Raw genomic sequence first — 27993 nt, forward strand, 5'->3', positions numbered from 1 at the left:
AGCATATACGCCAGTATCAAAACTTTCAGTATAGGTTGGGAAACCACAAGCTAAATCAGGTATTTCAAATGCTGAAATATGAGTAAAGGAGCTACTTGCAACCAATTTAATACACTCTAGCAGGTAAAAAGGGTCATTGGGAATAATTTAAAGGGGAGAAAGTTTTTGGGTGAACTGTCCCTTTAAGAGCCCATTTTTGGTTTAGAACCTGGGTAGTGCTTTCTGAATTAGAAAGTTGCTTCCAGTGGTTTTTTTTTTGTATTCACTTGTAATAGCTGGTTATTTAAAGTGAACAAAATTTGCCCCTTTACAGGCAAACGTTAAAATAGCGCTCCACTTGTAATCTAGCCCATAAAAGGTATTACTTGAAGAAGGTATATAATAAAGATCATAAGCCACTATAATTACAATACATTTTGTCTGTGTTTTATCTATTGGGTGGGGTGTGGGGTCGATTCATAAATCTCACTTATTTTTTTCAAGAAAAGTTGGCAACCCTAAGAGGTCTTTATTGGCAGTTTATATGAACAGTTCCAGCAAGGCGCGTAATAACACAGATTTACCAGCAGAGGGAGCGCAGTGATACAGAAGAGACTGTGTAAGGATCGCACGCCTCTTCCTGCGAGTTCCACTCCCAGCGCTCAGTTCTCCGGGTCTATCACTTATTTGTAGTGCTCAGGAAAAGGAGGAGACGTCGAGGTTTTGGCAGATGAGAAATCGGTGTCTCCCAGCCCTGTGTGATCAGCGGCAAGCCTGATTATAATAGCACGTGTGTGTCGGATATATACAACGTGCACAATATGTATATGGAGCAAGGAAATACTGACTTGTGTTGTTTTTATATTAGGATAGCAAACTGAGGAATGTAGCAGTGAATGCATTTGGAACTAGGGAATCTGAACTGATTGTGCTAGGAACTGGGAATGCAGCGTGATGTGGCATCATATTAGCATCTGTTGAATGTTGGCTGCTGTAGTATTTTATACAAATAACTATTCATGTATAGTGAAGACCACAGCGGCGAGGAGGACGTTTTATCCTATAGAGAGGTTACAGTCAGTGGCATCTTTTAATCACTTTAATGATCTATAGGAGTGTTTGCTCTGTGATCACTGTGATGCTGTTAGTGGCACATAGTTAAGGCAAGTGCTTAGTGTATGTTGGATGAACCTGCTGATCAGGAATATGTTGCTGATAATGTCCAGGCTGTAGGTTGTCACCATACACTGGTTTGGGAGTATAGTTCTCTTGGGTAGAAGATCTGCAAGTGGAGTTGATCTGAAGCTAATACAACTGGCTGCTGGGAAGACCACCTTGTGCACAGCCCCTCACGGGGAGGATGGATAGGCGGTGAAGCAGCATGGTGTACCCCGGGCCAGTGGGCCTCATCACGGGGCTCCTCTTGGCTACTGTGACCCTAGGATTACCAGGTAAGATGATCTGGGTCAGTTTCAGGGTGGGTAATTAATTCAGTGCCATGGCATTTATGGTATGTAAAACAGGTGATTATAATTAGCTTAGCAATAGAAGGTGGCACCTCCCAGGTAAGGCATGCACAGCAGCAGCATCACACATGATTTGACAAATAATCAAACACATGGCACCTTAGTCCATTAATAGCCATTAGCAGACTGCCTTGCTGATTCATGTCTATAGCAGTGACAAGTACTGAGCTGTGAATGTGCCCTTTATATGCAGTTGCTATATACCATGATGTTTATGCTATATGTGATGATAAATATTATTTTTTTGAGTGGGTGTATGTTCTCATTCATGCAGATTGAGTGGGCTTGCTATCCAGCCAATCTGCTTTCTAGTGAGTAGAGATGCCTTGTTGTGTCACTATGAGACAATACCTGGACATCTCTAAGCAAAGGACATAGCAGCAGTGGGACAGCTTGTTGCAAATTGTCCCAGTTTGTTTATATAAGGCCATAGGAATCCCCTGGGAGTCTTGTATTGTTAAACTGGATGAAATTCACTCAAATTCTGCCCCACATTCCTGCTTCACCAGTTCTTGTTTTATTCCCTGCAGCTCATTTACAAAATAATTGAGGTCTGTGATATCTACTGTATAAGCTGCATCACATAACCGAGGAACTGGTATAGCTGGAGAAACTAGAGATGGCTTTTAGTTTATATCACCCTATGTGATTAATACCCAAGCTAATTGTTACCCGTTCTATGACCTCTATCTAATATTTCCCTAATAGTTACATTTCAAGGTAAGACCTAAAAGTAGCTGTAATAGATTTATCTTTTTGTTACCAGTTATCTCTAGTTACATTAATGTTATGTTGAATTATATATTTAACACTTCTAAAAACTGAAAGTTTAACACATTTTATTCCCTTGGTACTTATGGCTGGCTCTTGTCTTAAAGGGACATGAATCCCAACATTTTCTTTCATGATGCAGACATAACATACAATTTTTAAACAACTTAACAATTTACTTCTATCTTTAAATTTGCTTTGTTCTATTGGAGCAACAATGTGCTACTGGGAGCTAGCTGAACACATCCGATGAGCCAATGACAAGATATATATATATATATATATATATATATATATATATATATATATATATATATATATATATATATATATAGCCACCACAAGATATGGTTTTTATCAAAGGATACAAAGAGAACATATCAATTTATAATAGAAGTAAATTAGAAGTATGTTTAAAATTGCATGCTCTGATTTTACGGTTGAGTTCAGTCTGTGTTATGGCAGAGTTTGCTTTATACAGAAACTAGATTATGCAGTTGAAAGTAAATAAAATGGGCAGGAAATTGAAATGACAGCAGTGTTGAATGGATCTTTCACACTAGTTTTAACTGACTATTTCAATATATCCTCTGTATTTACATTGGATGTTAGTGTAAATGTTATATAATGTAGTTTACTGTTTCAGATTTACACCAGAATATATGCACAGTAATGCATAATCTGTGGAGGGCAAGTGCCTTGTGGGGAAGCAGCCTAATGGGTCCTGTAGGATTGTTGGTTAGGTGACAGAAAGCAGGTCTATGATAGGGGAACAAAGTAACCAATTAGCTTATTTTTTCATTACTAGGTCACCCTGTTTTATTGGTGACCAAAACATTAGCATAGACTAACTGACTACTGGGGAGTCTGCAGATAGTCTATTTATTACTTATAGTCTGTTTTATTGGTGAAATTAAAAAAGCACTAAGCAGTGGCTTATACTTAAAAGCACATGAAAGCCAACGTTTTTCCTTTGTGACTCAGAACATACAATTTTAAAAAGCTTTCCAATTTACTTCTATTATCAAATTTGCGTAGTTCTCTTGGTATCCTTTGTTCAATATCATACCTAGGTAGGCTCAGAAGCTGATAGCTAGCTGCTAATTGTTTGCTGAACATATATATGCCTCTTGTCATTGGCTTACCAATATGATCAGCTAGCTCCCAGTAGTGCATTATTACTTTTTCAAGAGAATTAATCAAAATTAAAAATAGAAGTAAATTGGAAACTTTTTTTTAAAACCTATGCTCTATCTGTATCATTAAAGAAACATTTTGGGTTTTATGTCCCTTTTGTATAGAAATCATTGCAATATGTATTCCTACCTTTTCTTCCTTTTTTTAACGTCTCTTGTGCAGTGTCCATTACTTCCTGTTAGAGCCCTACAAGGGGGCTGGGGTCTCTACAGGAAGGCGTATCTATCTTGATGTCATACATTTTCTACAGTAACATGAGCTGGTTTTGTATTCAGTGAGTACCAGAGAAACAGTCAATTTTGCCCATTCTCAGAAGAGGACAGACTGAAACTTAAGTTACCAACATGTAAACTCATCTCCATTAGAGCAGGGGTTACAGTGAAAATTTCTAAGTGCTCATTTTGCAAGAATACAAGTAATTTGCTGTTTTTTTTTTACATCGGCTGTTTCTTTTTATTTTTACTTTGATTTAGCATATTTGTTTTTACTAACTGAGAACTGTTTCATATACTGTTAAAGGGGAATGGAAATGAATAAGAAATACAGGGATTTTACGGCCCCAAGGGTTTTACATGAATTTAGCACTGTTATAGACAAACCTCAACTCTTAATTGTTCAAGACTCATTATCCTCAGGCATTGTGGAACTCATTACCAGAGGAGGTAGTGAATGCCAATACCTTAGATACATTTGAAGATGGTTTGGATACATTGCTGGCTAGAAACAGAATTCAGGAATATGATTGTGTTAAATGGGTCACCTTTTTAATGGGATTAATTTAAGATCAACTGGAGCTTTTTGTTAGTATATTAGATTTGTATAGGTTGAACTCGGACTTCTGTCTTTTTTTTTTTTTCTTCAACCTCATCTACTATTTTACTATGTTAGATAGAACAATTGCTTCTGCACTGGTCTTGCGATTACTTTTCTCATTTGCTCGGCTTGCAAAGCTTAACCTCTTAAGGACATATGACGGAATTTTTCCGTCATAAAACAATTGAGCAAACTGAAAGCTGTGTCCTTAAAGGGTTAAAGGGCCGATAAACACATTGTAATTACAAAACATTTTTGTTGTCTTGCTATAGCCATGTCTAAACATTTTAAAAACAAATTAACATCTTGTTTGCTGCAGTAGTTCTTCAATAGCAAAACACCACCCACACATGTTTGGATGAGCCAATCAATGTTTGAGTCTTCAGACAACAAAGTTTACATTTAGTATAAAGTGGATTGTTTTGTAGTTATCTGTTAACTTAAAGCCAATCAGGGACATGTATGTAGCAGGTCAGCCCTGATTAGCCGCCCTGTAGTGTGCATTTCAAGTTCTGAACATTGGAAAATCTACAATTTTCAGGGCTAAATTTAATTAAAAAAGGGGGCAAAATAATGTTTATGACAAAGATGTTTTGCTGCATATAACCAAACATTTTATATTATAATCTCAAGGTGTTAACTGTGCTTTTCTGTCTGTATACCTGAATCTGACTATTGCAGAACCATCAAATACAAAGAACCTCAAGTGTTGAATGTGGGTAATGCATACTTGCCTGGCTGCATTCATGGTAATATGTATCATAAACATCTCTTGACTTTTCTCAGAAGCGTCAGTATGATGTTACCATATCAGGGATTGTGTTTTTCAACACCATGTGAAATTTTTAGGTTTCCTTGGATTTCTTGAGCCCTTCTCTAATTTAAAATAGCAGTATATTTTATGGTTAGAATTTCTCACATTAGAGTGCAAAATGTGCATGCGCTAATTTGTTAGAGCACGTAATTTAGTTACCCTCAATGCTATATGTTCAACACCTTGTTTTTGTTTATATGAAGGTTTTAATATTACTGTCTACGGATCTTTTCTGGGATAACCTTGTTGTTATGTGTTTACCCCCTCCTACAAACGAGTTAAACACATAGATAAATTACCACTTGTGAGTTACAGAGAACTGCTGATCCCTGAGCAGATACAGCCACTGAACTAATCATCATCAGCAGTTGCCCAGATTATGCAGCTGTTGCTGCTGATTCACTTACCAACTTTCTTCACTCTGGACTAGCATTGCAGGGTCACTAGCACTGAAATTACATCTTCTAATGAACCAGAGCATGTCATTTTTTGCACTATAATGTCCCTTTTAGTTGTCTAATGGGATTAAATGTTTACCTATTTGTACCTCAGAGTTGTCAGTTAGAATCTTGATATTGCCATCTCCGATCTGATAAGCCAGCTATATATTCTTTGAGCCACGGAGAAAGACTGATATGCTGTATGATAATGTAGTAAATTATTTTGGAATAATAATAATTTTTTTTTTTTTTTTGTGCTAAGCTCAATTCTATAAATCAGGGTTGGCGAGTATATGGCACAAGTATCCAAGTGGCACGTCTAACAGATTTGATGGCAATCTGCCTCTGTGTATCACTACTGCTTGGTTTCATTGGCTGTTGTAGTTATTTTAATATATATATATAATATAATTTTATGGGTTTAAAAGAAAAATAAACTTAAATCTTACATTTTGGGCATACAACATCAAACATGTAAAAACGCAGCATTTTAAATGGACAGTTATTTAAACACAAAACTTCATACACATTTAGAAAATAGTATGAATGCTAACTATCTATGCTATGCTATACTATACTATGGTATATAGTGATGCACCGAAATGGAAATTCTGGACCGAAACTGATACCGAAAATGTCGTTTTTTTGTGTGTTTTTTTGCATAATTAGACTATTTAATGAACATTTATTGAAAGTAACACACTAAAATTGGACAAAAATATCTTAAAACAATAATATGCTACACAAGAATTTTACCAAGAAAAAAAAAAACAGGCAAAAAATGGCATTTTCGGCCAAAATGTTTCTGCAACCAAATTTTTGGTGCATCCCTACTTAAAACAATATTAAAGTGAAGGTAAAGTTTTGCGTTTTTGTTGGTTTAATATATTACTTATTTACTAAATACCATGATCGCTAAATTAATTTTTTTACATTTGTATATATATTATTTATTTTTAAACATTTTATATTTACTGTCCCGGCCGTTCGTCGCTCCTCCCTCCATTGATTTCCTGATTATTCAGTAGATTACGTACAGAGCGGTGCCACCCGCTCTGTACGTCATTCAAAAGCGCGCTCCCGTTTGCTGGAGCAATTGCGCATGCGCACCATTCACGGTCAATTGGATTTGCGCCTGCGTGGCCTAAAAAATGTGCTAATCTTGAACGCGCGTTGAGACTAAGAGGTAGGAAGTGAATCCAACGCATGCGCATTTAGAAGTGTTTTGCGGTGACGTAATTTGACGGCCTCCTAACGGCCAGGGTTTCAATTGGCCATGAAAAAAACGTGACCGGGATAAGAAAAAGAGGAGAAAAAAAAAACGGTTGTTTTAACAGTCTCTGGTCAATCGGATAGAAGATAAGGTAATAAATTCATAAATATAGCGATTCGAAAATTTTCATGACTTAAACTCACATTTAGTTTTGTAGTATTTGCAGGGGAAACAATGTAATAACTGAAACTTTACCTTCACTTTAAATATCAATATACTGTATTATCCTTTATTTAGTTCTATGTTACCGAATCAGATCTAACAGGTTATCCAAATAACGTATAGTCCTAGAAAACTCATTATATGCAAAACATTAAGTCAAGTAATTAACTTAAAGGGACAAGAAACCCATGATTTAGGAAGAACATACAATTTTAAACAACTTTCCAATTCCTTTACTTCTATTATCAAATTTGCTTTATTGAAGGAGCAGCAGTGCGCTACTGGTTTCTAACTGAACCTAGGTTCTTTGCTGCTACTGAGCTTTCCTAGATAAACCTTTTAGCAAAGAATAACAAGAGAAGGAAGCAAATGAAATAATAGAAGTAAATTAAAAAGTTGTTTAAAATTGCATGCTCTTTCTGAATCATGAAAGAAGAAACTTGGGTTTCATGTCCCTTTTAAATAGCAGCTCTAGGCTAGCATCAAACTTGAAACCTGCTACACAATAATTTTACCGAAAATAACAGGCAAAAATCCCGAAATAACCAAAAATGCCATTTCCGGTCAAAACGTTTCTGTGGCTGAAATTTTGGTGCATCCCTTATATACTATATAATGCTATGGTATACTATATTATGCTATACTATCTAATGCTATGGTATACTATATTATGCTATGGTATCCTATCCTATACTATATCATGCTATACTATGTAATGCTTTCCTATCCTATGCTATATTATGCTATCCTATCCTATACTATATTATGCTATGCTATATATTATACTTTACTATATAGTGCCATCTTATACTATACTATATTATGCTATGCTATACTATTACCTATACTATATAGTGCCATCTTATACTATACTATATTATGTTATGCTATACTATTATCTATATTATACTATATAGTGCCATCTTATACTATACTATATTATGTTATGCTATACTATTATCTATATTATACTATATAGTGCCATCTTATACTATACTATATTATGCTATACTATACTATATTATACTATGCTATAAATTTGTCAAGCACTGTAGTTATGCTCTGATAGTAACGCCTCCCTAAACCCTGGATACAAATCATTACTGCATATTAAATTGCCCCCTTTTCTCCTCGCTTCTCACACTCACAGGATTAGAATGGAAGCTTTACAGATTTTTTTTTTCCATTTCACCTTAAAGGGACATGAAATCCCAAACTGCTAAGAAGGAGCAATGCATTACTAGGAGCTACTGCTGATTGGTGGCTGCAAAAATATTGCTTCACCCAGTGTCTCCAACTAGCTTCATGTAGTACAGTGCTGCTCCTTCAACAAAGAATGCAGAAGGAATGAAGGACATGTGCTAATTGAAGAAAATTGTAACCTTCTTTAAAATTGTTTGCTCTAACACATTAAATAAATATTCTGTGTTTCATGTCCCGTTAACCCTCTTCCCTGTCCCTCTCTTCCTTTCCTATTCACACGTTTTTCTCTTTTCTTGCCCTTTCAAGCTCACTTACAAGTAACTATGCCCTAACCAATTACCCAGAGGCCATAGGTTCCCGACTGTTGGTTTTCATTAGGAAATATGGTCTGAGCAGCTTTATAAATGGTAGTAGATAAATGTATCACACACAGGAATACAATCACTTTATAGCTAATGTAAGTAAATAGTTTTGAAGGTAAAATCAGAAAGTTTAGAACAATCATGTGTAGTGTTTAGTAAATTCAATACATGGAACAATTTAGGGCAGTTTGCAGATGGTGAATATTAAGGAGAACTTTATAGAAGTCTATAGAAGTCTAGGAGTAATTGATGTAGGGAGATCATAAAATGAGGAGCTGGTTGGCTTTTTGTTCCTATTCATTTTTTTTTTTTTTTTTTAAAAAGATAAGTGAAAGCCAAAATGAAACTTTAATGTTTAGTAGTATACAGTGTGCAATTTATAAAAAAAATAAATATCTTTACCCTTTTCTCTTGCCATTCTTTGCTGAATCTTAGCTACTTTCCCTGAGAGCATATCTACATAGGCTCAGAAATGTGCACTTGTCTTGAGAACATCAATATAAATATTGTTGCAAACACTTCCTCCTTATAGTGCTTGTAATAAATATCCTACATCTTCAGGGGCTGACAATTTACTTGCATTAGGTGATTACCTTAAAGGGACATTAAACTCCATTTTTAAGTCTGTTAGAAAACTTATCAATTGGGCTTGAAAACGGTAGCACAAACAAACATGCTTATGCCTTCCATCAGGTAGAACTCAGAAAGGTGTTTTTTTTTGTTTTGTTTTTTTTTTCTCCCCCCTCTAGGTTTAAAGATTCATTAATGGCACACTACCCATCTGATTTTTATTAGACATTGGCTAAAACGTAAGCAAATATTATGCTAAAATTAGCTAATATTAAATGTTTTCAAAGTCTTTTACACACATTATCATTTAATCAGTTTGTTAAATCTTGCAATTAATTTATGCTTTGGAAAGCTTTAAGGGACAGTCTACTTGATTGTTATATTGATTAAAAACATAGATAACGCCTTTACTACCCATTCCCCAACTTTGCATAACGAACATTGTTATATTAATAATCTTTGTAACCTCTAAGATTGCCAGTTTCTAACACCCTGCAGGCCGCCCCTTATCTCAGTGCTTTTAAGCTTTTTACAATCTTGCACTACAACCTATTTATAATGACACCCACCTGACAACATTTTCTGTGGAGAATAGATAAATATTTTCAAATCCTTAAGGGTCGCATAAAAATGTATAGCTTTTAAACACACACACACACACACACACACACACACACACACACACACACACACACACACACACACACACACACAATGAATATAGTTTATTTCATAAATATGTCCATGGCACAGGGCCAGATTTAGGTTAGGTTGCAGGTTACTCTATGGGGGATTTAATAAGCAGCGGATGCTGTTTTCTCAGCGCAAAGTTTCCGTCTCCCAGGAAACGGAAGTTAAGAAGCAGCGGTCCCCAGATCGCTGATCCTTATCTTCGACTGCAATCATCCTGATCAGATACGATCAAGATGATTGACACCCCCTGCTAGCGGCCGATTGGCCGGAAATGTGCAGGGGGCGGCATTGCACAAGCATTTCACAAGAAATTCTTGTGCAATGTTAAATGCCGACAGCGTATGCTGTCTGCATTTAGCGAGGTCAGGTGGACTTGATTTTCTACAGCTGATGTTGCCAGCTTGTGCGCCCACCCACCAGAAATCCCCAAACACACAGATGTTTAGTTCTGCTTTTTCCTGTGGTCACAAATGCTGTGGCACATATATTAATTTCCCAGGGGCCACAACAATTACTGCAAAGGGCCACATAAGGTCTATGTGAGACTAGTTTGGTTATCCCTCAATTTAAGCTTCAAAGTTTGTGTTGTTACAATAACGAACTAGGGCTTTTTAACATTGCATTGATGTCTCCATGGAGGGGAGTAAGAGTTAACCATTTCTAATGCACCTCCGCTCCTTTATACTAAATTAGACTAGATCTTTGTGTGCACACTCCCTAAGGAGCATATTAAGACGCAGGCAGCCTCCTGTCTCGTCAGAGCAATATCGGCAGCTGCTGAAGCTTGCGCACACAGTAGGTAGCTGCTCTGATTTTCTTTCAGTCCACCCACAGCACAAATGTATCGGCTTCCTGTTCATTTAAATAAAGGTATCTGGGATCATGGCCTTCTGTATCTGCAACATCCTAATGAGCTGCAGAGCAGCATGAACTAATGGCAGAGACCCAATCAAAGAATAAACGTCAATGCTTGGCTTAGTCTTCCTCGTGCTGCACCCACATAGGCTTCTTGTTTTTATGAAGAAGATTCCATTTCTGCTCTGTAGGCATAAAAACCATTTCCCTGGCTCTAAAAGATTTTATCCCATTTGTTTGGATTAGAAAAAAAAAATTTTTTTCTAGTGGGAGAAAATAATAAAAGAATAAAAACAAGACTGGGACGGGATTCCCTGGCATCTTTAAATTGGGCAGAGATAAGGGCCAACATAACTCGCATGTCCATATGCTCCAGCAGCAAAGAAAATGCTTAGAATATGCATATGTCAAAGGCTGTACCTCATTTACCCAGCAAGCTGAGAAAAGAATCATATTAGGAAGCTACGTCTCAAAAGTATTGTAATATAGCTGAATTTCTTAACCCCCTTAGCCGCTAGAGATATAAGCAGTGCATTTATGGGTTATTTAAATTTTTTTTGTTTAATCTAAAGTGTGTAGGTAGTCCTGAAGGAATGTTTGCAAAGTGGTTAAACACACAGTAGAAATACCATTCGGGTCTTGCAGAGCACTGCTGGTCCTGAGTGGAAAACGCAGCTGATCCAATCAGCAGCGCTAGTTGCACTTTTCAACTTTTCAACTGCTGCAATATATTATGTAACATTTAAAAAAAATATATTCTCCTGCTAATCAACACAGTGCAATTGAGCTGGTGCTTCAGTGTAACTGCCTAATTTGAAATTTCATATCATTTCAAAATGACCTGTAGAAAAATTCACTAATAAAAATCTTGTTGCAGAAAGTGGGGGGGAAAAAAAAAGTTCTGCAACTAGGCTCTACAAATTGGACAAATTATGTAAATGTTTTATTATTATGGCCCTCTAAATTTGTTTTGAAACTAACACAACTTTATTAGTTGTGCACTTCTTACTATTTAACTCACTGGCTGGTAGGGACAACTCCTACAGTTATATTGCTGGAGAGATGCTCCTTTGTAAGTCTGACAATAAAGTGCTGGGTTATATGTCATCTGAAATATTTTTTTTAGATGAAGGATGTGGCTGGTGAGCCAATTAAAAGCGGCATATCCATATAGCCGCAAGTCACCTGCCATATCCTCTTCAGGACTGGGTTGACAGTATACCTGCTATGGAAAATTTACCAAGTGCTTAAAGGGACAGTCTAGCCAAAATTAAACTTTCATGATTCAGATAGGACATGCAATTTTAAACAGCTTTCCAATTTACTTTTATCATTAAATTTGCTTTGTTCCCTTGGTGGTATTTTTTAAAAGCTAAACCTAGGTAGGCTTAAACTGATTTCTAAACCGTTGAAAACTGCCCCTTAGCCAAGAGCATTTTGAAAGTTTTTCACAGTTAGACAATACTAGTTCATGTGTGGCATAAAGATAACATTGTGCTCACTCCCGTGGAGTTATTTAGGAGTCTGTACTGATTGTCTAAACTGCATGTCTGTCAAAAGCACTGAGATAAGGGGGCAGTCTGCAGATGCTTAGATACAAGGTAATCACAGAGGTAAAACATATATTAATATAACTGTGTTGGTTATGCAAAACTGGGAAATGGGTAATAAAGGGATTGTCTACCTTTTTAAACAATAAAAAATCTGGTGTAGACCGTCCCTTTAACCACTTTTTTTTAGAGCATTTTATTATTCATTTATTATGTTCAATTAAAGGGATATGAAACCCATAAATGTTCTATAGTTACTCAGAGCATACTATTTCAAAAAAGTTTCCAATTTACTTCTGTTATCAAATTTGCTTTGTTCACATGATATTCTGCCTTGAAGAGATACCTAGGTAGGCACCTGGATCACTACTTGGCAGGAAATGGTGCTGCCATATAGTGCTCTTGCAAATGAATAATATTCTTGCAACATTGCTGCCATATAGTGCTCCAGGAATGGGCCGGCATCTAAGCATACGGCATTGCTTTTCAACAAAAGATATCAAGAGAACGAAGAAGAAAAAATTGATCATAGAAGTAAATTAGAAAGTTGTTTAAAATTGCATGCTCTATCTGAATCATGAAAGAAACCTTTTTTGTTTCATATCCCTTTAAAAGAACATTAAAAACCTCTTGCTTTTGTGTAATAATTGTGCTTCTCCCGCTCTCCCTAATGGGGTCAAAAAGCAAATGTCGTAACCTGCAAATAACTGGCTTAGGCAATTTGCTGCATATTGAAAAACTGGGTAACAGATTTTTGCTTTCTAGTCTCTAGGGAGCACAATTTGTAAATAAACATAATAGGTTTCTAATGCCCCATTTAAGCTAGTAAAGCTTTAATACACAAAATTGTAAATTAAATTCTATCATCACTGAATACTTTTTTTGCACAACATCTCTGTTCTAATCCATCTGCCTATTTTTAACCTTCTTTTATGTGTAAATGACCATATTCTTCAAGTTACAAGATGCCGTCAGTAAAACATGCAGAATAAATAACATTTATGTACAATGGTTCAATGGTCAGAAAGGGCAAAGCTATTTCAGTGATACAATCCCATCTACTGCAGCACGATTAAGGCCGTATTGTCTCACCTGACAGCCATAAACAAGCCTATTTTGTAGGCACAGTAAACTAATGGGAAATATGAGCCATTGAGGTTGGATATCTCATCAGATCAATATTTCAAGATCAATTACTGGGTCTATTTTAAGTTCTGTATTCTCTGTAGGATATATTTTCAAGAGGCTATATTTTTTTAAGAGTTTTTTTTTTTTCTTTTAAAAAAAATAAAAATAAATCGGTATTTTGTTTCCTTAGTTGACTCTCTTTAGTAAGTTTGATAAGTAACAAAAATATGTTTGTGTCTATTTATGCAGTGATTGGTGGCTGGACATGTATGCCTCTTGTCCATTGGCTCATTCTGGTGCTGGGCTGCCTTAGCTTTGCCCTTAAACAAAGCATACCATGAGAACAAAGCAAATTTGATAATATAATTAAATATGGTATATTGTCTGAACCATGAAAGTTTCATTTTGACTTTATTGTCCCTCAAATCCTGATTTTGATGTTTAGCACAGGGAGGAATATGTATGTTCTTAAATTCAGACCCAAATGTAATGGTTTATTGGTGTTTTTTTTTTTACCTGTAGTTTTAAAGGGGAATTAAAAAATAAATAAAAACTATCAAGCACATAGAAGATCAGAAGTTAAAGGGACACTCTACTGTAATTTCCCCCCATTAATGTGTGCCCAGGGACATGTTATACCAGCAGCATAGTATAACATGTATTGGAAACTATTCCTTTATATTTATTCTAGCAATTAATATAGCTGGTTTTGCTTATTGAAACTACCACCCATGCTGATATTTTCATTGCCTAAGTATTGGCTGTGTGTATAAATAGAGACAGATAAGGAGGGATGCTGCTCTTGAAGGCTAAGCCAATTTAAGTGGGCATGTTCTTGAGAACAATTTTGTAGTTTGTTAGCAAAAACAGCTATTTCAAATACAAAAAAATCCTTAAAATAATAATAAAGGTAGTTATAATCTCGCTGTTTTTTTTTTTTTTTTTTTTTTTAAATACTTATTGGTTTTACATTAAAGGGACGGGCCACTAAAGTCCAAAATCAAACTTTAAAGGGATACTAAACCCATTTTTTTTTCTTTCATGATTCAGATAGAGCATGAGATTTTAAGCACCTTTCTAATTTACTCCTATTATCAATTTTTCTTTGGTCTCATGCTATCTTGAATTGAAAAAGCAGTACTGTAAGCTTTAGAGCCAGACCATTTTTTGTTCAGCACATGGGTAGCACTTGCTGATTTGTGGCTAAATGTAGCAAACCAATCAGCAGCTCTACCAAGGTGCTGAACTAAAAAATGGGCCGGCTCCTAACCTTTTATTACTGCTTTTTCAAATCAAGATAACATGAGAACAAAGAAAAATTGATAATAGGAGTAAATTAGAAAGTTGCTTAAAATTGCATGCTCTATCTGAATCATGAAAGAAAAATGTGGGGTTAGTATCCCTTTAAGTATTCAGATAGTATGTGCAATAAAAACAAAAACTTTTTCTAGTTTACTTCCATTGTTGAAATGTTCACAATGTTTTTATATGAAACTGTTCTGAAGCACCAGGTTCTACTGAGCATGTGCAAGAGTTCAGAGTATATGCATTTTGTGATTGGCTGATGGCTGTCACATGATACAGTGGGCAGTTAAAATGGAAGTACACATTGAAAATTTCCAAAAAGTATATGCATTTTAAATTTAGACTTCGACTTGCATGGTCTTTATTATGCATTTGTTGATTATGCAGGTCTGCTGTATTAAATGGTCCTTTCAGTTACATTCCACAAAAATCTACTTTTTTTTTTTTTTTAAATCTGTTTAAGCCATACACAAACTCAGAGTCATGCAGATGTGTTATTAATCCCTGGCAATTAGTTTGTTTTTCCTTCATTACATATTCCAGAGCAGTTAAATGCATAGCCAGTAATTTATGCAGTACTTTTACACATTACAGGTCATGGAAGGTTATTCAGTGCATCAGCATATATGGTGTCATTAAACTAAAGATTTCTCCTGTTAAGTGTAGTCAGTCCACGGGTCATCATTACTTATGGGATATTAACTCCTCCCCAACAGGAAGTGCAAGAGGATCACCCAAGCAGAGCTGCTATATAGCTCCTCCCCTCTACATCACACCCAGTCATTCTCTTGCACCCAACTAATAGATAGGATGTGTGAGAGGACTGTGGTGATTTAACTTAGTTTTTTTTATATCTTCAATCAAAAGTTTATTTTAAACGACACCGGAGTGTGTTGTTTCCTTCTCAGGCAGAATTTGAAGAAGAATCTACCTGAGTTTTTGTATATGATCTTAGCGGACGTAACTAAGATCCGTTTGCTGTTCTCGGCCATTCTGAGGAGTAAGGTAACTTCAGATCAGGGGACAGCGGGCAGGTTCACCTGCAAAGAGGTATGTTGCAGTATATTATTTTCTAAGGAATGGAATTGACTTTGAAAATACTGCTAATACCGATATAATGTAAGTACAGCCTTAAATGCAGTAGTAGCAACTGGTATCAGGCTGACATGTATATATGTTAACACATAAGTATTTCTGGGGAATGGCATTTCACTGGGAAAATACTGTATGCATATATCTTATAGCCTAACTTGCAGTGGGAGCAACTAGCAACAGGCTTTTTAAAGACATTTCATATATATTGATTTTAAACGTTTGCTGGCATGTTAAATCGTTTAATTCTCTGAGGTACTTGGTGAAAATTGCTTTGGGCTTTATTTTCCACATGGCTGTCGTTGTTTTAAATTAAAACAGTTTACTGAGCTCCCCTCACTGTTGTAGTGTGAGTGGGAGGGGCCTATTTTGGCGCTTTTACTACGCATCAGAAATTCAGTCACAGTCTGTCTTTTTCTCCCTGCATGATCCAGGACGTCTCCACAGAGCTCAGGGGTCTTCAAAACTAGTTTTAAGGGAGGTAATCACTCACAGCAGACCTGTGAGACTGTGCTTGACTGTGATAAAAACGTTTATATTGTCAATTGTTATACGTTTTTTTTCTGATATTAAGGGTTAATCATCCATTGCTAATGTGTGCAATCCTTTGCTAATTTTCATATATATAACTAATCCGGTTCATTGTTATTCAACTGTGATAGTTTGTTGTGTGCTTCTTAAAGGCGCAGTAACGTTTTTTACATATTGCTTGTAAATTTAGTTGAAAAGTATTTCCAAGCTTGCTAGTCTAATTGCTAGTTTGTTTAAACATGTCTGACTCAGAGGAAACTCTCTGTGCAATATGTTCAAAAGCCGAGGTGGAGCCCAATAGAAATTTATGTACTAATTGCATTGATGCTACTTTAAATAAAAGTCAATCTGTACATGTTAAGCAACATTCACCAGACAACGAGGGGGAAGTTATGCCGACTAACTTGCCTCACGTGTCAGTACCTGCATCTCCCGCGCAGGAGGTGCGTGATATTGTAACGCCAAGTACATCAGGGCGGCCATTACAAATCACTTTACAAGACATGACTAAAGTTTTGTCTAAATTGCCAGAACTTAGAGGTAAACGAGATCACTCTGGGATGAGAACAGAGTATACTGATAATGCTAGGGCCATGTCTGATACTGCGTCACAATATGCTGAGCATGAGGACGGAGAGCTTCATTCTGCGGGTGACGGATCTGATCCAAATAAATTGGATTCAGACATTTCAAATTTTAAGTTTAAGCTGGAAAACCTCTGTGTGTTACTAGGGGAGGTGTTAGCAGCTCTGAATGATTGTAACACAGTTGCAATCCCAGAGAAAATGTGTAGGTTGGATAAATATTTTGCGGTACCGACGAGTACTGACGTTTTTCCTATACCTAAGAGACTTACTGAAATTATTACTAAGGAGTGGGACAGACCCGGTGTGCCTTTCTCACCCCCTCCTATATTCAGAAAAATGTTTCCAATAGACGCCACCACACGGGACTTATGGCAAACGGTCCCTAAGGTGGAGGGAGCAGTTTCTACTTTAGCTAAGCGTACCACTATCCCGGTGGAGGATAGCTGTGCTTTTTCTGATCCAATGGATAAAAAGTTAGAGGGTTACCTTAAGAAAATGTTTGTTCAACAAGGTTTTATATTACAACCCCTTGCATGCATTGCGCCTGTCGCGGCTGCATTTTGGTTTGAGTCTCTGGAAGACACCCTTGACTCAGCGACATTAGATGAGATTTCACTTAAGCTTAAAACCCTTAAGCTAGCTAATTCATTTATTTCTGATGCCGTAGTACACTTAACTAAAACTCACGGCTAAGAATTCCGGATTCGCCATTCAGGCACGCAGAGCGCTGTGGCTAAAATCCTGGTCAGCTGATGTAACTTCTAAATCGAAATTACTTAACATACCTTTCAAGGGACAGACTTTATTCAGGCCCGGTTTGAAAGAAATTATCGCTGATATTACGGGAGGTAAAGGCCATGCCCTGCCTCAGGACAGAGCCAAACCTAGGGCTAGACAGTCTAATTTTCGTGCCTTTCGTAACTTCAAGGCAGGAGCAGCATCAACTTCCTCTGCTCCAAAACAGGAAGGAGCGGTTGCTCGCTACAAACAAGGCTGGAAACCTAACCAGACCTGGAACAAGGGCAAGCAGGCCAGAAAACCTGCTGCTGCCCCTAAGACAGCATGAAGGGAGGGCCCCCGATCCGGTAACGGATCTAGTGGGGGGCAGACTCTCTCTCTTCGCCCAGGCTTGGGCAAGAGATGTCCAGGATCCCTGGGCGTTGGAGATCATATCTCAGGGATATCTTCTGGACTTCAAAGCTTCTCCTCCACAAGGGAGATTTCACCTTTCAAGGTTGTCAACAAACCAGATAAAGAAAGAGGCGTTTCTACGCTGTGTACAAGACCTTTTACTAATGGGAGTGATCCACCCTGTTCCGCGGTCGGAACACGGACAAGGGTTTTACTCAAATCTGTTTGTGGTTCCCAAAAAAGAGGGAACCTTCAGACCAATATTGGATTTAAAGATCCTAAACAAATTCCTAAGAGTTCCATCATTCAAGATGGAAACTATTTGGACAATCTTACCCATGATCCAAAGAGGTCAGTACATGACCACAGTGGATTTAAAGGATGCTTACCTTCACATACCGATTCACAGAGAACATTACCGGTATCTAAGGTTTGCCTTCCTAGACAGGCATTACCAGTTTATAGCTCTTCCCTTCGGGTTGGCTACGGCTCCAAGAATCTTTACAAAGGTTCTGGGCTCTCTTCTGGCGGTACTAAGACCGCGAGGAATTTCGGTAGCTCCGTACCTAGACGACATTCTGATTCAAGCGTCAAGCTTTCAAACTGCCAAGTCTCATACAGAGTTAGTACTGGCTTTTCTAAGGTCGCATGGGTGGAAAGTGAACGAGGAGAAGAGTTCTCTCTTACCACTCACAAGAGTTCCCTTCTTGGGGACTCTTATAGATTCTGTAGAAATGAAAATTTACCTGACAGAGGACAGGTTAACTAAGCTTCTAAATGCTTGCCGTGTCCTTCATTCCATTCAACACCCGTCAGTGGCTCAATGCATGGAGGTAATCGGCTTAATGGTAGCGGCAATGGACATAGTTCCTTTTGCACGCCTGCACCTCAGACCGCTGCAATTGTGCATGCTAAGTCAGTGGAATGGGGATTACTCAGATTTGTCCCCTACGCTGAATCTGGATCAGGAGACCAGAGATTCTCTTCTATGGTGGCTTTCTCGGCCGCATCTGTCCAGGGGGATGCCGTTCAGCAGACCAGACTGGACAATTGTAACTACAGACGCCAGCCTTCTAGGTTGGGGCGCTGTCTGGAATTCCCTGAAGGCTCAGGGATCATGGACTCAAGAGGAGAGTCTCCTTCCAATAAACATTCTGGAATTGAGAGCAGTTCTCAATGCCCTACTGGCTTGGCCTCAGTTAGCAACTCTGAGGTTTATCAGGTTTCAGTCGGACAACATCACGACTGTGGCTTACATCAACCATCAGGGAGGGACAAGAAGTTCCCTAGCGATGATGGAAGTCTCAAAGATAATTCGCTGGGCAGAGTCTCACTCTTGCCACCTGTCAGCGATCCACATCCCAGGAGTGGACAACTGGGAGGCGGATTTCCTAAGTCGCCAGACTTTTCATCCGGGGGAGTGGGAACTTCATCCGGAGGTCTTTGCCCAAATACTTGGACAATGGGGCAAACCAGATATGGATCTCATGGCGTCTCGCCAGAACGCCAAGCTTCCTCGTTACGAGTCCAGGTCCAGGGACCCGGGAGCGGTCCTGATAGATGCCTTGACAGCACCTTGGACCTTCAGGATGGCTTATGTGTTTCCACCATTCCCGATGCTTCCTCGTTTGATTGCAAGGATCAAACAGGAGAAAGCATCAGTGATTCTAATAGCACCTGCGTGGCCACGCAGGACCTGGTATGCAGATCTAGTGGACATGTCATCCTGTCCACCTTGGTCTCTGCCTCTGAGACAGGACCTTCTAATTCAGGGTCCTTTCAAACATCAAAACCTAATTTCTCTGAAGCTGACTGCATGGAAATTGAACGCCTAATTTTATCAAAGCGTGGATTTTCAGAGCCAGTAATTGATACCTTAATACAGGCTAGGAAACCTGTTACCAGGAAAATTTACCATAAGATATGGCGTAAATACTTACACTGGTGCGAATCCAAGGGTTACTCATGGAGTAAGGTTAGGATTCCTAGGATATTGTCCTTTCTACAAGAAGGTTTAGAAAGGGGTTTATCTGCTAGTTCGTTAAAAGGACAGATCTCAGCTCTGTCCATCCTTTTACACAAGCGTCTGTCAGAAGTTCCAGACGTTCAGGCTTTTTGTCAGGCTTTGGCCAGGATTAAGCCTGTGTTTAAATCTGTTGCTCCGCCGTGGAGCTTAAACTTAGTTCTTAACGTTTTACAGGGTGTTCCGTTTGAACCCCTTCACTCCATTGATATCAAGCTGTTATCTTGGAAAGTTCTGTTTTTAATGGCTATTTCCTCGGCTCGTAGAGTCTCTGAGTTATCGGCCTTACATTGTGATTCTCCTTATCTGATTTTTCATTCAGACAAGGTAGTTCTGCGTACAAAACCTGGGTTTTTACCTAAGGTAGTTTCCAATAAGAATATCAATCAAGAGATTGTTGTTCCATCATTGTGTCCTAACCCTTCTTCAAAGAAGGAACGACTTCTGCACAATCTAGATGTAGTCCGTGCCCTGAAATTTTATTTACAGGCAACTAAAGATTTTCGACAAACTTCTTCCCTGTTTGTCGTTTATTCTGGACAGAGGAGAGGTCAAAAAGCATCTGCTACCTCTCTATCCTTTTGGCTTCGTAGCATCATACGTTTAGCCTATGAGACTGCTGGACAGCAATCTCCTGAAAGGATTACAGCTCATTCTACGAGAGCTGTGGCTTCCACTTGGGCCTTTAAGAACGAGGCCTCTGTTGAACAGATTTGCAAGGCTGCAACTTGGTCTTCTCTTCATACTTTTTCCAAATTTTACAAATTTGACACTTTTGCTTCTTCGGAGGCTGTTTTTGGGAGAAAGGTTCTTCAGGCAGTGGTTCCTTCCATATAGAGATCCTGCCTGTCCCTCCCGTCATCCGTGTACTTAGCTTTGGTATTGGTATCCCATAAGTAATGATGACCCGTGGACTGACTACACTTAACAGGAGAAAACATAATTTATGCTTACCTGATAAATTCCTTTCTCCTGTAGTGTAGTCAGTCCACGGCCCGCCCTGTTTTTTAAGGCAGGTCTACATTTTTTAATTATACTCCAGTCACCACTGCACCCTATAGTTTCTCGTTTGGTTCCTGGTCGAATGACTGGGTGTGACGTAGAGGGGAGGAGCTATATAGCAGCTCTGCTTGGGTGATCCTCTTGCACTTCCTGTTGGGGAGGAGTTAATATCCCATAAGTAATGATGACCCGTGGACTGACTACACTACAGGAGAAATAATTTATGCTTACCTGATAAATTCCTGTTTTTTTTAAAATCATGAATGATGTCAGGGCTTGCCACTCAATTGCTATTCATTGCTAATAGCACTGGGGAATCCTCTTCTAGAGCCCATATTCCAGTCCCCTTACCATCTAGAGACAAATTCAATCACTTATTTGAAAGAGGGTAAGTCTCACATTTTGAATATGGATTAATTTGCCCTGCTAGTGTGCTGGCTATTGCAGTGTGAAGCAGTGATCATCTTCCCCATTGGACAGCAGAGGGAAGGGGGCTATTACAGAGCCCATATATACTCTTCTGATATACTTGGAAGAGAATAAGAGTACTAGTTTGAAAGAAAAAATATGTAACACTCAATGAGGTAGTGCCTAGAGGCAGAGGCGTTAAAGGGACACTGAACCCAAATTTTTTCTTTTGTGATTCAGATAGAGCATGCAATTTTAAGCAACTTTCTAATTTACTCCTATTATCAATTTTTCTTCGTTTGTTTCTATCTTTATTTGAAAAAGAAGACGGCTAAGGTTTTTTTTTTGGTTCAGTACTCTGGACAGCACCTTTTTATTGGTGGATGAATTTATCCACCAATCAGCAAGAACAACCCTGGTTGTTCACCAAAAATGGGCCGGCATCTAAAGTTACATTCTTGCATTTCAAATAAAGATACCAAGAGAATGAAGAAAATTTGATAATAGGAGTAAATTAGAAAGTTGCTTAAAATTTGCATGCTCTATCTGAATTATGAAATTAAAAAAATTGGGTTCAGTGTCCCTTTAACTAATAGCTCATGTTGGGAACGCTGATGGAACCCATATGTTGGCTTCTGGATCACTTAAAGAGACAGCCCCTTGTTTGACACAGTAAATTCTGTCCTTTCCCTTTAAAATAATTGGTCATATGTCACTTTTACCTACAGGTGACCGCCTTTATAACAATAGGCACGTAAAACACAGATGGATATAAGAACTCTTTCTGGAAAGAGAATCTTATGACAGTGTTATTTATAGGTGACTTTCCACTTAAATGTATCAATATAAAATGGGAAGATAGGGTGATTGTAAAAATTAGGTGACATTTTATGAATAAATAAAGCAGCACCTGAAAACAAAGAGCAGCGTTCAGGCAAAGTAATTTCCTAGGTGCCAGCAAATCTACTGCATAAAAAGTGATACTGAAATGTGAGTGCTATTAATTATTTTTGCATTATTTCTCCCCCCAACACCCCCCCCCCCCCCCCCCACGGCAGTGATACATTTTTGCATTATACTTCTAGAAGTGAAGGAACTGGTTTATTCAGGCTGTTAAACCTATAAGCATATAGATCATGCAGGAGAATCCGTTTCTAAAGTAAGCCTCGTCTTTGATGAGAAGGTGGGAAAAAAAAGCCTGCAAATGGAAAGTAGAGTTTATTTACTTTAAAGCCATCTCATATGTTTTAAAATACTCTTAACATTTGCTTAATGTAATTAAAGGGGCTTACCAGTGCAAAAACAAAATGCTCCAATGTTTAAAGTATTTTATTGTTGCTTTATTGATTGCATACAGCTATGGGTTTAAGACCTGCAAAGGAGTTAAACGCATAGTCAAAGGAATATAAACTGTTTCATTGTTGTAATAAAAAAAGCACTAAGCAGAAATAATTGTAATATTTATAATTTAAAAAGGATTTCACTTTCTTTTATGTAATTGGCAAGAGTCCATGAGCTAGTGACGTATGGGATATAGAATCCTACCAGGAGGGGCAAAGTTTCCCAAACCTCAAAATGCCTATAAATACACCCCTCACCACACTCACAATTCAGTTTTACAAACTTTGCCTCTTATGGAGGTGGTGAAGTAATTTTGCTAGATTCTACGTTGATATGCGCTTCTCAGCCTTGTTGAAGCCCGATTCCTCTCAGAGTACAGTGAATGACAGAGGGATGTGAAGGGAGTATTACCTATTGAATACAATGGTCATCCTAACGGGGATCTATTTCATAGGTTCTTTGTTATCGGTCGTAGAGATTCATCTCTTACCTCCCTTTTCAGATCGACGATATACTCTTATATATACCATTACCTCTACTGATTCTCTTTTCAGTACTGGTTTGGCCATTTGCTTTATGTAGATGAGTGTCTTTTGGCAAGTATGTTTCTTTTATTTAAGACACTCTTAGCTATGGTTTGGCACTTTATGTTTAAAGTTCTAAATATATGTTTCTACTTATATTTGCCATGATTCAGGTTTATCAGTATATTTCCTTTTTTGCAGACTCTGTTTCATATTTGGGAAATGCATTTAAAAAACAAAAAAAAAACCATAACTTTTTTTCTTGCCTGAAGTTTTTCAAATTTTACTCTTTTTCTAAATTGCGGGCTGTATTAGGCTCGCAAGAGCGCAAAATGCTATAATTTATTGCGTCATTCTTGGCGCAAGACTTTTTTGGCGCGAGGATTACGTTTGACGTAAATTCGTCATTTCTGGCGTCTTAGTTGGCGCCGAGTTTTTTCACGAGGTTACGTCATCTATGACACTCGTGTTTGTTGCAGACGTTTTTGGCGCCAAAAATATTTTGTCAGTTGTGGGCGTCATACTTGACGCCAAACTTTTTGACATTTAAGACTTCACTTCTTTTTGCTTCTGGTTTCGAGGCCTATTTTGTTTGCATTTCTTTCCCATTCCTTAAACTTTCATATAAGGAAATTAATATTTTGCTTTATATGTTGTTTTTTTCTGTTACATTTGCAAGATGTCTCAAAATTGTTCCTGTATCAGAAATCACTGTTAGATTCCTGCTGACTGATATCAGTCCTACCAAAGCTATGTTCATTTTAATGTTATGAATTTTATCTTTAGCTGTGGTTTGTAATAAGTTATCATGATAAACTTTTACATGCAGAGAATATGCATTATCTATTGCTATTCCTTTAACATGTAATGTATAAGATATACCTGGGAATTTATAAGAATATTTTTCTGATTCGATTCTGAAGGCTTTGACTGCCATTCCGCCTTCTTATAAAATGTAAAGGTCTTTTTTTAAAAAAAAAAAAACTTCTCATTTAGTTGATACATTTTCAAATGACCGACAACATACTGAATTATTCTTCTCTGATGAGGATTTATCTGATTCAGAAGATCCTCCTTCAGATATTGACACTGACAAATCTACTTTTTTATTTAAAATGGAATACATGCGTTCTTTGTTTAAAGAAGTGTCAATTACTTTGGATATTGAGGAAGCTAGTCCTCTTGATATTAAAACCAGTAAACGTTTAAATTCTGTTTTTAAACCTCATGTGGTTACTCCAGAGGTTTTTCCTATTCCTGATGCTATTTCTGATATGATTTCTAAGGAATGGAATAGGCCTGGTGGTACTTTTATTCCTTCTTTAAGGTTTTAAAAATTCTATTCTCCAGTTAGTTTGGAGTTTTGGGAAAAGATCTCCAAAGTTAATGGGGCTATCTCTACTCTTGCTAACGTACTACTATTCCTATGGAAAATAGTATTTATTTTAAAGATCCTTTAGATGGGAAACTTGTATCTTATCTAAGGAAAATGTATTTATTTTCAGGTCCTTTTCTTAGGCCTGCAATTTCTTTGGCTTATGTTGCAGCTGTTTCCTCTTTTTTGGTTGGAAACTTTAGCTCAACAAATATCGGATTATGATCTGTTTAGCATTGTTAAATTGATTCAACATGCTAATAATTTCATTTGTAATGCAATTTTTTTGATATTATCAAAATTGAGGTTAAATCTATGTCTTTAGCTATTTTAGCTAGAAGAACTTTGTGGCTTCAATTTTGGAATACTGATTTTATTTCTAAATCCAGATTTCTATTTTCTTTCCTTCCAAGGTAATAAATTATTTGGATTCAATACTTTCAACTGTTACTGTAGGGAAGGGAGTTTTTTTTTGCCTCAAGATTAAGTTCTAAGGGTAAAACTTAAGCTTATAACCATTTTTTGTTCTTAATAAGGAACAGAAACCTAATTCTTCCCCAAGTGGTATGTTTCTAATTGGAAGTTTTCTTCAAAATGGAATGAATTCATTCATTTAAGAGATCAAAGCCAGCCCCCAAATTTGCATGAAGGTGCGGCTCTTATTTCAGCTTAGCTGGTAGGGGGCAGGTTAAGATTTTTCTAAAGTTGTTTGGTTCAATTCGGTCCAAACTCCTTAGATTCAGAATATTGTTTCTCAGGGGTACAGAATAGGATGCGGAGTAAATCCGCCTGAAGTTTTTTCTCTCGCATATTCCAGCAATCCCAGTAAAGGCTCAGACTTTCCTGAAGTGTTTCAGACCTGGAGTTATCTGGGGTATTCATACCAGTTCCGTTTCAGGAACGGGATCTGGGGTTTCATTCAGAACTATTCATTGTCCCAAAGAAAGAAAATCTTTTTTAAGAGTACCATCTTTCAAAATGGGGATTATAAGGTCTATTCTGCCTTTTTTTAGTAAGGGCATTATTTGCCCACAATAGACTTACAGGATGCATATCTTCATATTTTGTTTCATTCAGATTATTTTCATTTTTTTAGACAAGCATTACCATTTTGTTGCTGGCCTAGCAACAGCTCTAGGAATCTTTTCAAAGGTTCTCATTGTTTCCTTTTTTGGACGATATCTTGGTACTTGCTCAGTCTTTTCGTTCTGCAGAATTTCATATGATTCAACTTCTGTTGTTCTTTCAAAGACACGGTTAGAGGTTCATTTTATCAAGAAAGTTCCTTAATTCCTCAGATAAGGGTCACCTTTTTTAGGTTTCTAGATAGAGACAAAGACATTGACACAATCTAACAGACAAGAGACAATTTTTATTGGGTTCAGCTTGTTGGAACCTTCAGTCTCTCTTATTTTCTTCAGTAGCTATTTGCATGGAAGTTTTAGGTCTCATGACTGCAGCATCAGACTCGTTTCCCTTTGCTCATTTTCATATGAGACCTCTCCAGTTTTTTATGCTGAATTTATGGTGCAGGAATTATTCTAGGATCACATTTAATATCCTTGTATCTCAATATTCAACTATCTCTGACTTAGTGGTTAAATTACCATCGTATAGTTCTACGGGTCTCTTTGGTTCATCCAACCTAGACCGTGATCACAACAGATGTGAGTTTTTTTTTTGTTTGTTTTTTTTTTTAGGTTGGGAAGCTGTCTGGGGATCTCTGACAGCATAAGGGGTTGGAAATCCAGAGGAAATCAAGGAAATCAAGAGGCGAGATTACCAATCAATATTTTGGAACTCCGTGCGATTCTCAGAGCTTTTCAGTTTTGGCTTCTATTGAAGAGAGAGCCGTTTATTGGTTTTCAGGCAGACAATGTCACAACTGTGGCATATGTCAATCATCAGGGTGGGACTCACAGTCCTCAGACTATGAAAGAAGTATCTTGGATACTTGCTTCGGCGGAATCCAGCTCCTGTCTAATTTCTGCGGTCCATATCCCAGGTATAGACAATTGGGAAACGGATTATTTCAGTCATCAGACCTTTCATCAAGGAGAGTGATCTCTTCACCTAGATGTGTTTTTTCAAATTGTTCAGATGTAGGGGCTTCCAGAAATAGTTCTGATGGCATCTCATCTAAACAAGAAACTTTCCAGGTACCTATTCAGGTCCAGAGATCCTCAGGCGGAAATAGTGGATACATTGACACTTCCTTGGAGTTTTCAACCTGCCTATATTTTTCCGCCTCTAATTCTTCTTCCAAGAGTGATTTTCAAAATCATCATGGAGCAATCGTTTGTGCTGCTGGTGGCTCCAGCATGGCCGCACAGGTTTTGGTATGTAGATCTTGTTCGGATGTCCAGTTCCAAACCCTGGCCACTTCCATTAAGGCCAGACCTTATATCTCAAGGTTCGTTTTTTTCCATCAGGATCTCAAATCATTAAATTTGAAGGTATGGAAATTGAACGTTTAGTGCTTAGTCATAGAGGTTTCTCTGACTCCGTGTTTTTTTACTATGTTGTAGGCTCGTAAATCTGTTTCTAGAAAGATATATTATCGAGTTTGGAAGATTTACATTTCATGGTGTTTTTCTCATAAATTCTCTTGGCATTCTTTTAGAATTCCTAGAATTTTTCAGGATGGTTTAGATAAGGGTTTGTCTGCAAGTTCCTTGAAAGGACAAACTTCTGCTCTTTCTGTCCTATTCCACAGAAAATTGCTAAACTCCCTGATATTCATTGTTTTGTACAGGCTTTGGTTCATGTCAAGCCTGTCATTAGATCAATCTTTCCTCCCTGGAGTCTTAATTTGGTTATGAAGGCTTTACAGGCTCCTCCGTTTGAGCCTATGCATTCTTTGGACATTAAACTACTTTCTTGGAAAGTGTTGTTTCTTTTGGCCATCTCTTCTGCTAGAAGAGTTTCTGAATTATCTGCTCTTTCTTGTGAGTCTCCTTTTCTGATTTTTCATCAGGATAAGGCAGTTTTGCAGACTTCATTTAAATTTTTATCTAAAGTTGTGAATTCCAACAACATTAATAGAGAAATTGTTGTCCCTTCTTTGTGTCCTAATCCTAAGATTCTCTAGAGAGATCTTTACATTCTTTGGATGTGGTAAGAGCTTTGAAATATTATGTTAAAGCTACTAAAGTTTTCAGGAAGACTTCTAGTCTATTTGTTATCTTTTCTGGTTCTAGGAAAGGTCAAAAGGCTTCTGCCATTTCTTTGCAATTTTGGGTAAAGCCTTTTGATTCATCATGCTTATTTAGAGTTGGGTTAATTCCCGCCTCAGAGGATTACGGCTCATTCTACTAGGTCAGTTTTCACTTCCTGGG

The 27993-nt window shown here is 37.6% G+C and overlaps 1 protein-coding gene across 1 annotated transcript in view; it reads left to right on the top strand.

The window, feature by feature from the left end:
* The first annotated feature begins 680 nt into the window (after nucleotides 1-680).
* The window catches only part of TYRO3 (TYRO3 protein tyrosine kinase), a 533278-nt gene continuing 505965 nt past the window's right edge, over nucleotides 681-27993 (top strand). The window contains exon 1 of the mRNA XM_053697821.1: nucleotides 681-1430. Within this exon, the coding sequence (XP_053553796.1) occupies nucleotides 1361-1430 (70 nt within the window). The 5' untranslated portion in view covers nucleotides 681-1360. The remainder of the gene's footprint in view (nucleotides 1431-27993) is intronic.

Source organism: Bombina bombina, chromosome 1 (genome assembly GCF_027579735.1).
Source record: "Bombina bombina isolate aBomBom1 chromosome 1, aBomBom1.pri, whole genome shotgun sequence".
Lineage (NCBI taxonomy): Eukaryota > Metazoa > Chordata > Amphibia > Anura > Bombinatoridae > Bombina > Bombina bombina.